A 13,259-nucleotide genomic window follows, 5' to 3' on the forward strand; every position below is an offset into this window, starting at 1 on the left:
AATTCATCAAACTGCGAGCAGGTGTGTTGTTCCATCAAGACAACGCTCCGTCTCAGAAAGCCGCAGTTGCGATGACTGCCATCCAAGAATCCGGGTTCGAAATACTCGAACACCCACCCTATTCCCCAGATTTGGCCCCCAGTGACTTCTATCTCTTTCCTCGGCTCAAAGAACACCTGCGAGGCAAGAAATTTGGAGACAACAACAAAGTGATGGCTGCAGTTGAAGAATTTTCGGAGAGAGTAAAGATTTTTTTTTGAAAGGAATTCTTGGTTTAGCAAAAAGATGGACCAAGTGTATTGACTTATTAGGAGACTATGTTGAAAAATATATTTTTATAATACCATTATTCACATTGTTTATTATCAATTATCATTACTTTTGGATCACCCCTCGTAAGATCTAAATAGGTACGATATAAATATACATACATGCACTTGGACATGTCTGTATATTGAAATACAATAGAAGTAATAGTAACTTTTTTATTATTACACTTTAACAGATTAAACTGCTCGTATCCAATCAATTTCTAGCGTTGCTGGACCTTTTTGCTTTACTGGTTGATACACCCCGCCATACATTTGTATTCCAATACTTGTAATCTGAGACAAGTCTAATACCTCATTGTTAGTTACTCTTTTACCTCTGTAGTAAGCCTTAAAATCGGAAAAATTTAGATTCCGGATTGCGAATTCGTCCTTTGGCGCCTGAAAAACGGTAATTAAATTAATATCTTCCACCACTAACTTTTCAACATGAAAGTATTCTTTAAATTTGTTCAGTAGTTTTGGAGATTTTAATGTTGAAGCAAAAAGTTTCCTCTTTATACTAATACTAGTACATACACTAACGTGTCTATTTATTTATGCAACGTTAGCTTTATAACAAAAATTACCTGGAAATATTGTTCAAATGAGTAGTTAGGTTCATCATTTAATCCCTTGTGCCGTAAAGTAACTTTGAAACCATTAAACTGTCCTTGCCCTCTACACTTAATCTGAAGTTTAGTGTGATCAGTTAGATTCCATGTCTGAATAGCTCTTATGCCAGCAAATCCCGCACCGTTCAGTTGGGGATTTAGCAGAGCAAAGAATATAGCTCTCCTGAAGCCAATATTTTTGTGAATCACAAATATGGCCTTGGACATGCCTACATCGCGCACCGTATCAGACTGTTCTTGCCAAACGTCTACGTCATCATTCTTTGTGAAATCAAACAGGTACACAGCGTCATCTTGTTGGCTAGTGCTGTAAATAAAAAAGAAAATAAATTAATTAAGTAGCTTTTATGCTTAGGTACCTACCTACCTATAGATGTGACTGTTTAGGTACTGCATTTAAAGATAACTTCTATGTTTTTATTATACTTAAGTACCTACAGATAGATATATATGTAGATTTAGGTAGGTAGGTAGATAAAATAATAAGAAGTTCTAATTGAAAAAAAATGCTATGCTAATTACAAAACTGGATAAATTGAACTACATATTAATAATTACTATCTAATTGTCTTTCATTGTTGTATTATGGTACTTAACTTTCATCATTGGAGATATCGTTTAGATCTATCTCACTTACTCCGCACGTGTTACTTTCGATAGCAGCCATTTTGACACTCAGAGGTTAACTTATCAACTGTGTGTTATGTACTAATTCATATGATAGCAAATCAGGTCACAAAATGAGTTGGTAGTTAGGTATCAGGCTGTCGTATCGTGTAGCCAAAGGGTGCTTAACTAAAAATATCAAAAAAATAAGGTGAGTTTAATTTCGTCTAAAACACACAATTAGGTGAGTACTTAGGTACTTCTATACCAACAATAACCCACTTAAAAATAAATATTTAGGTACCTTTAACTCTACATAGATAAGTACCTAATATGTATAAAAAAAACTGAGCTAATAGAGCCCTATAAGCATAGACTATAGGTGGTCTATACAGACCTTCAAAAATATTATAATTATGTGCCTCTGAAGTAGACAGGAGGAGCATGCGCTGTTAGTAACACTGAACGACGCATGTTGGAAGTCGTTTGTTCAGCCCGTTCAATGACCTACCTTCTTACCTATAAAGTGGCGTTGACATTCAACATTGTTCGTTTTGTTAAATGAAATGCTAAAATGTTAAATTTTCATGATGCCATCTGCCAATAAGCCAAAAAATTCTGGCGATTGGGTTAAACCGAGTTTGGTTTCGCTCTACTAAAATAGATAGGTACTAGATTAGATGGACTGCGGTCTATTATGCATTAGGTCTTAGGTAATTACACCGACAAAGTCACAGTTCTTCAAAGCTGGGGTGCTTACGTAAATGGAGAAACTATCCCAAGTAGCATTTTGTTCCATTTCAGAGTACACATTTAGTTCCAAGGTGAACTTAAAGCATTACTACAGTTCACTCGTGATGTATTATATAGCTGCATTACCGCAATTAATTACACCTATACCTGTCTAAGGGACTTATAGGAGTGTAGAGTAATACTTTTATACGGTTATGGGTGTTATAATACTCTAACTACTATCCTTTAGTCAGCTTTCTGACTAAGAGCATTATAGGAGGGTAGAGATACGGCAACCGCTGTTTAACGACCTACTTGTTCGATGTTATAGAGCTAGCATTTTAATAGAACACTTCTGGTCATTTATAAAGCCAAAGGCTATTATGTTTAGTCGTCTTAGACTGTTATACAGCCAGTAGCTGTATTAGGACTTGTTTGTGATACTTAAGATAACCTTTTTTTTACTATCTGTACAGAAGTGTTTAAATGATTCACATGTGGACTGTAAGCTGTTAGAAGGGCTATATAACATTTCACATTGTATTCCGTATTTCATTTCCACCATTTTGTTCTACGTAACCTAAAATATTTACCAAATAAATCTACAAGATTAATGCAGATTTATCACAAAATACGCAGATAGAGCGAATAAGTTTTGGTTTCATGTTAAAATTAATTACCGTAGTAGGTATAATTATAACGCCAATAAAATATCAAAAACTGAAAATGTAAATAAAGCGTTTTTACAGAGGCGCGTGAAAATTTTAGTTGTCAATATGTATATGTTACCGTAAGATTACAAACATCGTTAGATTACAATCTGTCTCGAGAGATTGTAAACTGTCGAATTATTGTGAACCGTAACATCTGATTGCAATTTAACGCATTATTTTTCGCTATATTATAATCTATCGATGAGAAATTGTCAAATTGTCAACTGTCCGAAAGCTCTCTCTGATTGGTCAGTCTTTTTGTAAGATCGACCAATCACGACCAGCCGTTCTGTTCCCATGGAGTTCCCGTAGAGTTAGGAATGAAATAGAGGTGTCAGTTAAATAAAATAAATGCTCTTCAAAAATTCTTCAAGTATTAAATTTATATAAAAATAACTCTTATAAAAATACAGTTAGGTATTTTGTCTTCAAATACAAACTAATATTTAAAAATAAAATAAAAGGGGTGCTAATTAAACAGGCTTCTTTTTAATATCATTATTCGCCCCCAAAAATGTATGTTGCCTTCTAAATCACTAAGTCAGCCACAATTAATAAAGCGTCGAGCATCTAAATAATACTATCTTAGCCACGAGTTATCTTCCACTCTAAATATAACTCAGCATGATGGTTATTTTTTTGCATCTAAATTTGTAGCATGCATTCTAACAGTAAACTTCTTAAATACTATTAAATGACATCATAAAAATATTTATTTACCTTCTAATTTTTTAACTCGTACCTACTGAGTTTTTTGTTTAAAATATAACACATCCCATATTAATTGACCCAGCATGGAAGTAAGCATGCAACATGCAGCAAGCATAACTTCTGTCACGGCTCCGGCGCTGCGGGGCTCCGGCGGTCCCATGCGAGCTTATCGTCGCAGATGGTTTTCACGCTCACCACCGCAGCTTCGGCTTGCTGGCCGGCGGAGCCGGCCAGCCTCAGCCGCGGCGGCGAGCGCTGAAACTACCTGCGCCTCAGCTCGCAGGCCGCCTCGCCCCTCCGCGCCTACGCGGTTTTGAATTGCACTTTAGGGGTAGGGCAGACAAGACTACGTGGAGTCGGTTTTGCAGCGATTCGTTTTCGTCACTAACTTCAATTTTTAATACAATTTTTAATTGTGTGTAATTTGAGTCTTAAAAATTAAGTACAATTTTTGATTTTATAAAAAATTAAACCGTCACTTATTTTTGCACGTCAAAGAGCTGTGACACCGGGAGTTGCAAAGAACATTGTCTTTTTTGACGTTCTACCAATCAGCGCGCAAGATGCATTCCGTTCTACGCCAGTTGACAATTTGACCGCTCTACATCGCTCTCGATCTTACAAAAAGACTGACCAATCAGGGAGAGCTTTCGGACAGTTGACAATTTGACAATTTCTCATCGATAGATTATAATATAGCGAAAAATAATGCGTTAAATTGCAATCAGGTGTTACGGTTTACAATAATTCGACAGTTTACAATCTCTCGAGATACATTGTAATCTAACGATGTTTGTTATCTTACGGTGACATATACATTTCACGATAAAGTTGCATTCCCATGGCATTAACATAATATAGTATATAAAACCGGTACTACCGAGTGTTATATTATAATAATAATCCGCCGGAGTTAGTTTGCCCCAAATCCGTGCACTCCGTACAATTGTCAAACTAATATATTAAAATGTGGAAATAATTTAGGACACAAGTGAATTTAAGGTAGCTTACTGGAGTACTTTTGTCCGATTTTAACTGTGAAGGCTGTGTATTTAGCCACTTATTACTCTTTATTACACTCATGTCCGTTGTATGGTTCATACTGCGTTCCATATAGTGGCGTAAGTCAGCCTTAAGTCCGATGTTACTACTTAAACTGCTATTATAATGCTATTGTACTTCTAATGTACAGCCACAGTGAACTTAAGGCTGTCTAATTTGTGCCCAAACTGGTTCAATAAAAGCATTATAGCAAGCTATACTTACAGCTCATATACAGCTGACATACACAGCTTGTAGAGTACATGTGAACGACTAGACATCTTATATAGAACCCCGAATGCTACTTGGGATATTAAATAACAAGACCTCAGATCAAAAACAAGACTACCTTTTAATAAGTAGGTGGTACTTATTCGGTAAAGATTTGCGATACCGTGGTCCGAATTAAACTACATAGGGTAGTTCATAAAGTGTACATAAGGAAATACATAGGGGATTACAAAGAGTGTACATAGGGGAGTTCATAAATGTATACATAAAGAAAACATAGTTGGAGTAGGTACACGAAGTGTACTTAAGGAAAAACATAGGTAGCGGAGTTCATAGAGCGTACATAAGGAAATATAGGGGAGTTCATATAGCGTAGATAAGGAAATAATAGAGGGAGTACATAAGGAAATACATAGGAGAGTAGATAGAGTGTACATAGGGAGTTCGTAAAGTGTACATAAGGAAATACATAGGGGACTTCCTATTACAGTGTACCTACATAAGAAAATACATAGGGGAGTTCACACTCGCTACGCTCGTGTTTCGATTTTAGAATCCTTCGCTTGCTCGGTCATCAAAATTGAGCCCGCGGTTAAAAAGCAACTTTGCACTCTTGTGTAACAAATAACTATTAATTTTGTTGTAGATTATATACTTGTGACGAATGTAAGTATTTATTCGGATAAGGATTAATATCATGTTTATAAAAAACACCTCGCAAATAATGCATTTTTTGAGAACAAAGATAAGCATAAAAAAGGTTATAGTGAGCTAACCCTAAGAGATAGACAAATGCTGTCAAGGACATTTTTTTAGAACTTATAAGGGGAAACAATTCAATACATCATTTTTGCGAAACTACACGCAGCAGATAGGTACTCTCAATAGAACAAAAAATCCCCCAATTTTGAAACATTATTAAATTACTGCACTGCTCCTATTAGTCTTAGAGCAGTGGTTCTTAACCTTTTTGACATGAGGGACCACTTTAACTAAATTTTGTCTTGCCGGGGACCACCTCATCGGTTTACCTAAATTAGCACTCATTTCTTTATTATTTATCAAAAAAAAAACTGAATTTTTGGGTCAGTTCTACTCAAAGCTAAACGCACGTCGGCAGTTGTGTAGGTAAGCAAACGCAAATAAAGAAAAAGTTGCCTATGTAGTTTCCAAATGCGCGAGCGAAGCGAGCGCGAAATTTTTATCGGACTCAAACCAAATATTACGTAAAATGTAGCCCAAACGTACTTAACTTTTTGTTTGTTGACAAATGCAAAAATAAGGGGCATATAAGTAGTTTCTGAATACGCGAGCGAAGCGAGCGCAAAATTTTTATCGGACTTAAAACAAAAATTTCGTAAAATTTAGCCCAAACGTACTTAACGTTTTGATTGTTGAGAAATGCAAAAATAAGGGCCATAATATAGTTTCTAAATACGCGAGCGAAGCGAGCGCGAATTTTTATCGGACTTCAACCAAATATTACGTAAAATTTAGGCCAAACGTACTTAGCTTTTTGTTTGTTGACAAATGCAGAAGTAAGGGCATACAGTTTCTGAATACGCGAGCGAAGCGAGCGCGAAATTTTAATTATTTTTTAAGACTCAAAACCAAAATTACGTAAAATGTAGCCCAAACATACATTTTCATGAATGGGGGGACTAGGTACGACACACCCGATATACGTCCACGTGAAAACCCCCGCTCACAATTATAAGTCGTTAAAAATTAAGTTAGATAACGTATAGCAACGTCGCGAAGCTAAGCTTCGCGGACCACTTGGAATGCCTCCAGGGACCACCAGTGGTCCGCGGACCACCGGTTAAGAACCACTGTCTTAGAGTGATGATACATATAGCCTATATAGTGCCTTCCTCGATAAATGGGCTATCTAACACTGAAATAATTTTCAATTATTACATATATTACAATTAACAAATCGGATCAGTAGTTCCTGAGATTAGCGTGTTCAAACAAACAAACTTCAGTTTCAACTACCCAGTTAAAACTGGTGGGTACCTTCTATGTGATGTTTTATGTACCTATCGCAATTATCTAAGGCGCCCAAAGGACAATGGGCACTTTGTATGGGATTTGGTACCCGCTCCAACAGTAACGTATGATATATCATTAGAAAGGTATTTACATGAAGAATAATAAAAACTATGGGGCTTGCCTCAATTAGCTGTCCGATCCGAGTAACGATAAAAATTGAATCGACATAGAAACAAGTATGTTATCCATATATGCAAATTCATTAAGATGCATATGTCGTCAGTGTAATAATTTTAAACTCAGTTATTAGACATCTTACATTGTTTGAGATACACTCTATTATAATCTAGAAGTTGTGATAGTCTATGGAGTCATACTACGGAAACACAATCGTCATCTGATTTGACAAAAGTTCAAAACATTTCTATTCATCTTTTTTTAAGAAGAAATTCATCATTATCTCAGCACCTCTTGAGGAGCAAGATTAAGTCGTAATATGATAAATAAAGAAGTGTTTGTTCATGACAAAAACTTCGCTGACTGCAAAAAATCTGTAGTTGAATGGATTAAAAATCTCTCCTATGACGAAACTGAAATGTTTATAAAATAACCAGCTCAACACATCATACAAACACACTCACACCACACCAACACGCAGACGCGCGCACACACACACACACACACACACACACACACACACACACACGCACACGCACACGCACACGCACACGCACACGCACACGCACACGCACACGCACACGCACACTCACACACACACACACACACACACACACACACACACACACACACTCACACACACACACACACACACACACACTCATTGCATGTACACAAATAATAACGTAGATTAAGCTCTGTTTGAAAATTATGTAATTAAATTTATAAAATTTAAATTTCTATGTCTAATGTTTTCGTTTTTCTTAGTTATGGAAGAGCGGAGTCTTCTACTACAGGCTCTTATCTGCCTAAAAGAAGGCTCCAATCACAATATTTTTGTATTTTTGGTAACGAAATAAACATTTTTGTATTTTTGTATTTTTTTGTATTTGTATGTACTATGTTAACATCATCCCCTGACTTTGCAACCTTAATTGATTGTAAATACTGAAAGACTTTCATCAAATACATAATCTAGTTCTGCGTGAACTGCAAAGGATTGCGCACAGTCTTTTTTTAAAGCAGTCGGCAGGCAAACATTTTAAGAAGGCCAAATTCCTGTTTTTTTGTTGCTTTACCAGTTTTTATTCAATACAGTTGGATTTAAGAACTACATCTACGTTGACGATTTATGAACATTACACATTCTGTTAGTCGATATCACGTGAAATGGACAAGGATTTGGAACTAGTCCTCATAGTAATTTTTTTTTGCTTTGCCAAGACCTACGCAACGGTAGAATCAGCACTGTTGGACAGGGTACCAAAACGCCCATCGTCCTTTGCGAACCTTGGCGGACGCCTTTGTCCAGCAGTGGACATATTTCGGATGACACGACGTTAAAATAAACATTTGACAAGACAATCAATTAAAAACGTCGGTAAATGGGATTTATTACGCGTACGAATCGTTCTCCGCGATTACAAACTACTGGCCCTGGATACAAGAGACACAAGTTTCATGAACATACAAGGAAACTTAGAATCTAACAAGCTATCCAGGTGGCAGTATGAGGTATCGGTCCCCATGTATCCAAGTACCAAGAGAGCTTTAAAAATTCAGCTAAAGCAGTTTAGTGAGTTTAGTAGGTAGCTAGATAGTGACGGACAGACGTTCTTACAAAATAATTAAGTACCTAACTTATCCTTGTGATACTATACTAACCTGTTATCACAAACACCACACATGAGGGTATAGCACAGAAATATGTACACACATGCCAATTTAACACTAAGCATTTTTTTAAAATATTTGTAATAACTCCAATAAGCACAACTTATTTAGGCACTATTACTTCGACTACACTGTATCAAACACTAACTAATAAGTACTCATAGATATGAATTATCTGGAATACATTTATTTGAATAAACAAAATGAATTTATGAAGTAATAATGAACATTTGACACTGTTATCGTGTCATTATGTTATTGACGTCTTTACTCTTGAGATGGGCTGTACCAATAATTGACCGTTAGCTACATTCATAACCAATGACCTAGCTACTTACCAACATACTTAAACCTGTGTCTAGTTTCTCGTGCTCTGTGGTTAATTGCATAAAAATGCGGTTACCTGCCATACACCTGCTTATATGTAAAATAACAACGGGTAGGTAAACAGTACCTAGTAGTTAAGTACTATGTTAAGGTATGTAGGTAGGTACTTAAATACAAATCTCTAACTGAATGGTACTCGTAGCATACCTACTATTAAAGTTACCATAAGTAAGACGCAATCAAGATAACCAATCATAATACATAATTAACTTATGACGACATCGTAACGCTATCATGCCTCTAAATTCTGAAGTAACTGTTTTGTGAATATGGAGGTCAAAGTCAAACGAGGTTTTTTATATAATTCAAGAATACAGAGAATACTGTCCAGCAGAGTTTGTAATAAATATAATATTAATTACAAAAGAAATAGAGCACTCGTCACTCACTCTAATCAAGCACTTAGCAAGCAAGAACGTCATTTTTCTAAGGTGTCTCTGTTGATCTATAAGGTTCAGTTTAGGTACTTACTTAAAAGCAACATCGATTCATTTAGCCAAAGCTATATGATACAGAAAACAACAGGTCACTGAGACAATAATGGATCGTAACACTAGCCAAGGGGTCGACGACTTACACGAAGTCCCAGCACAACGTATAAAGTTAATTGCGTCTTTTACCTGTCCTGATTCAAGATTGTTACAATATCAAAAAAAACACCAATTGAGGCCGCAGTGCCGTGACCACATTGCGTACTTACATAAGTATTTATAAGGTTTTATGTTTTACAGGAATGGTGGAAAAATAAAATTGCTGTTATATTTATAAGAATACTTTATTTTATGTTAACATTTATTTCCCTCCACCAGTAGTAGTAACACTACGCTTTAAAAACCCAATATTCCTTAAATATCGCACAATGAAAGGTGTAGCCGTCAGTGTTATTGCTATCCTGAAAGGAGCAAAGAATTTGTGGACCGTATATGCTACGACAAAGGTGCCAGCATTCGATCCTGCAGCCTTCAAAATTGTGCCTTCACTTATGTTTAAATACTTTAGCACCGCCACCAAATCTAAGCCACTGAAAAGAAAATACACATCACTGTAATATCCTCATATAACTATTAACTTTAAAGGGCTTTCAAACGAACAGATTTCATGAGCGGGTTTTCTAGAGGCAACAACAACTACCAATTCCAGTCTGGACAGCTGACAACTATCAATTCTAGCAATAACAGCGGAACGGGAGTATATGCAAGAGAAAATCTGCTAGACTTCGTGCACTCTTAGTAGACTTTACATTGTTATAATATCTGTTTCTTTTATACTAGCCGTTTTCCCGCAGTTTCACCCGCGTCCCGTGGGAACTACTGCCCGTACAGAGATAAAATGTGTTACTGTGGAAGAGTGTAGATTTCTAAAAGTGAAATAATTTTTTAAATCGGTTCAGTAGTTCTGCAGCCAGGGTACAAAGAAACAAACAAAAAAATGTTTCCTCTTTATTATATTAGTATAGATGACTTATCAAGATTAATGAATGTATGATATGAGGTTGTTATAGCACGCAACATACCTAGATATTAGAAGATAGCAGGTTCCCAATGACATCAGGGAAATGCAAACATGAAATACAATCACTGTTGAACCATATTCTTTGATAGCCTTTTTCAACTTTTCTTTTGAACTCAGTGGAGGCTGTGCACTCTTTGTATCTGTACTCATAAATCTTGTGCCAACAGCTATGCTTTGAAAAAAGTTTTAAGAAATAATTAGCATTCTGGATATAAGCAATTGTTAAAAAATACTGCCAGTTTTCACATAGTGTTTAATTAAGCCAATTTAAGATTACAAACCGCTAAAACAAGTAATGTCATGATTTTAATAAAAACAAAATGATAAGATCATGACGTGGAATATTTTAAGTTGTGGGAAATAAAAGTTTTTTTTTCAAGCAAAGTGAAATTGTTGCTCTTTTAAACCTCGACACAGGTTTTTAATCTTAAAATCCTTTTTGGTAAACAAAATAAAAATGCAGTGTTGGCATAGTAAAGTACAAATATCATCTTGCTTGATCCTCAAAAATAATATGTTATTTTTATTAAATAAAAGCAATGTGGAATGTAATGTTAGCCAGTTATTATTTTAATGCTATACATGGAATTAGCCAGCTTTCAATCTTATTGCAATCTTTAGAAATTATAATTTAAGAAAAAAAAACTACAATTATCCCTTAGACACCACACCCAACTTATTTTGTTCCTTACCTTTAAAAATGGGTTGTGCTGGCTATGCCCATGCTTCATGCTTTTCTGTGACATGCATTATTGACAAACCATTAACCAGACATACCACATTTTGTTATCAATAAAAGATAACATGCATCCATAAGGCTAAGAGGAATATTGCCTGTATGTTAATGTTCTAGAGTCAGTAGTGTTAGTGAACAAACTAGGTATCACTATGTGTACATACCGTCTTTCATTGCTCTTGCTCGATACTCATTCCTGAGAGTCAAGTAATGAGCGCTGTGAAGATGATCAGACAAATATTTATGCCCTTGCCCCCATTGTGATCCAGGCATATTGAGATGAGTGTGGTTGCCACTGAATGGACTTGGCACATTACTTTGCATGGAAGAAGACAAACTGACTGCCCCACGGCAATCATATTTGTTCACGTGAGGGTCGGATTGAACAGTTATATCAATTTTTCCCAAGTCAATCTGTTTTTTGTAGCAAGAACTGATTACTGGACCAGAAATGTCTCGTTCGCGTAGCGGTGAAAATCTACCCATTTCTGAAGCATTTATGTCGACTACATTTGTCGGCAATTTCAATGCTGCGGCCGGAGGAAATTTTAGACTATTTGTGACATGTATACGGTTTACGTCCTGACCAATATTATTATTAAATCCACCTGCAACGTCGAACAAAAGCAAGTTATGAATTTTGTCCCTTTGTGTACAATATAAACAATTTTCAAGGTCATGTTCAAATCTACTTACCAAACACTGGATTTGCCAAATAATGTTGTTTACCACTAAAATAGGTGTTCGATCTGGTATATATTTTGTACATTTTAGAATGTCGATTAATTATTTCCAATGAAAAATATATGGAAATTTCCCGTTATTACACGTAACTATAGCTGCTCATATTTTGACAAGTGAGTGACGTAAATAAATATTTTTTATGACGGAATTTTGACAATGACACTGACAGAATAGACAAAAAGTTTGTCTTTCAACAAAAATTAAATCGTCGGCCCCTAGCTAGACATGAGCTAGACCTACAATAATATTGTGAAATGGATTTGCTTTTTTTTTTTCATTTAAATTATATTCCTGGCTGCTGGCTACATAGCGCTGTTATTAGTATATCGTTACGTTACTGCGAGGAATAGATCTTATCAACATCGCATAATTTTGAGGTAGTATAACGAAAAGGCCCCAGTACACGTTGGCCCAACTGCGGCCAATACACGCCATCACCAATGTGTACACGGGGTATTGGTGCAGGTTGGCGGACATTTGTCAAGGTTGGCGCGCATTCGGCGAGTTGTCGGTTTTTTGGGCACACATCAAAAGAATCGTGGCCCAGCTTGGCGTGTGGTGTTTACACATTCGGCCAATGTTTAGTTCGTCACCGGCCGCTGAGGATAGTACACTTTTGTGTTGCGTATAACAATAAATAAAGTAGTAAATATAGTAGTGTAGTATAATATAAATATATATAGTGGTGTAGTATAATAAAAATATGTAGTGTACAAATAAATAGCCGAAGCCTACTGTGGCCTTTAGAAAATATAGATTAAGGAGCAGTCCCTAGTGATTTTGAAATCAATTTGTGCACAACTTTATTGAACCATGCCACATATTATAAAAGTTCAGCGCATTTTTTTTAGCACTGGCATTTTGGCGAATGCCCAGTAACGTAGTAGGTACAATGCCATCTATCGAGTTTATGGAAACATTTTTTTTTTTAATTTTCAAATGAAAACTTTAATAACAGGGTTCCGTTTTACCCTTTGTCTACAGAACCCTAAAAAAACGTACGACGACGTTCAGGGAAATGCAAAGGAAGCATCAGGTAAGGCTAAATAATAAATGA

The 13,259-nt window shown here is 36.0% G+C and overlaps 2 protein-coding genes across 5 annotated transcripts; both read right to left on the bottom strand.

The window, feature by feature from the left end:
• Positions 1-471: 471 nt before the first annotated feature.
• Positions 472-9,101, bottom strand: LOC124645957. Of its 4 annotated transcripts, none has more exons than XM_047185949.1 (4): positions 8,815-9,101; positions 1,540-1,738; positions 899-1,250; positions 472-710 (listed from the first exon to the last, which is right to left on the bottom strand). In XM_047185949.1, exons 2-4 carry the CDS (start codon positions 1,608-1,610, stop codon positions 507-509), a joined length of 627 nt encoding a protein of 208 aa, XP_047041905.1. In that variant the 5' UTR covers positions 1,611-1,738; positions 8,815-9,101; the 3' UTR covers positions 472-506. The 4 variants fall into 4 exon arrangements, with proteins under 4 accessions (XP_047041905.1, XP_047041906.1, XP_047041904.1 ...); XM_047185950.1 differs by lacking the exon at positions 8,815-9,101 and adding an exon at positions 1,854-1,876; XM_047185948.1 differs by lacking the exon at positions 1,540-1,738.
• An 868-nt stretch (positions 9,102-9,969) lies between these two features.
• On the bottom strand, positions 9,970-12,336 carry LOC124645956. The gene is made up of 4 exons (XM_047185945.1): positions 12,155-12,336; positions 11,623-12,066; positions 10,724-10,889; positions 9,970-10,231 (listed from the first exon to the last, which is right to left on the bottom strand). The coding sequence occupies exons 1-4, from the start codon at positions 12,225-12,227 to the stop codon at positions 10,003-10,005; spliced, it is 912 nt and encodes a 303-aa protein (XP_047041901.1). The 5' UTR covers positions 12,228-12,336; the 3' UTR covers positions 9,970-10,002.
• Between the last annotated feature and the right edge of the window lie 923 nt (positions 12,337-13,259).

This window comes from Helicoverpa zea, chromosome 3 (genome assembly GCF_022581195.2).
Source record: "Helicoverpa zea isolate HzStark_Cry1AcR chromosome 3, ilHelZeax1.1, whole genome shotgun sequence".
In the NCBI taxonomy this organism is placed as follows: Eukaryota; Metazoa; Arthropoda; class Insecta; order Lepidoptera; family Noctuidae; genus Helicoverpa; species Helicoverpa zea.

Excerpts from the sequence above, each read along its gene's own strand:
- LOC124645957 (XM_047185947.1), bottom strand. The coding sequence starts at position 8,888 with ATGCTTAGTGTTAAATTGGCATGTGTGTACATATTTCTGTGCTATACC. Across the intron at positions 1,251-8,805 it reads TGTGATAACAGGTTAGTATA|CACTAGCCAACAAGATGACG; the intron begins GTATCACAAGGA and ends TTTTATTTACAG. Across the intron at positions 711-898 it reads CATTTGAACAATATTTCCAG|GCGCCAAAGGACGAATTCGC; the intron begins GTAATTTTTGTT and ends ACCGTTTTTCAG.
- LOC124645956 (XM_047185945.1), bottom strand. The coding sequence starts at position 12,227 with ATGTACAAAATATATACCAGATCGAACACCTATTTTAGTGGTAAACAA. Across the intron at positions 10,890-11,622 it reads AGCAAGAGCAATGAAAGACG|CTGTTGGCACAAGATTTATG; the intron begins GTATGTACACAT and ends TTCAAAGCATAG. Across the intron at positions 10,232-10,723 it reads TGCTATCTTCTAATATCTAG|TGGCTTAGATTTGGTGGCGG; the intron begins GTATGTTGCGTG and ends TTTTCTTTTCAG.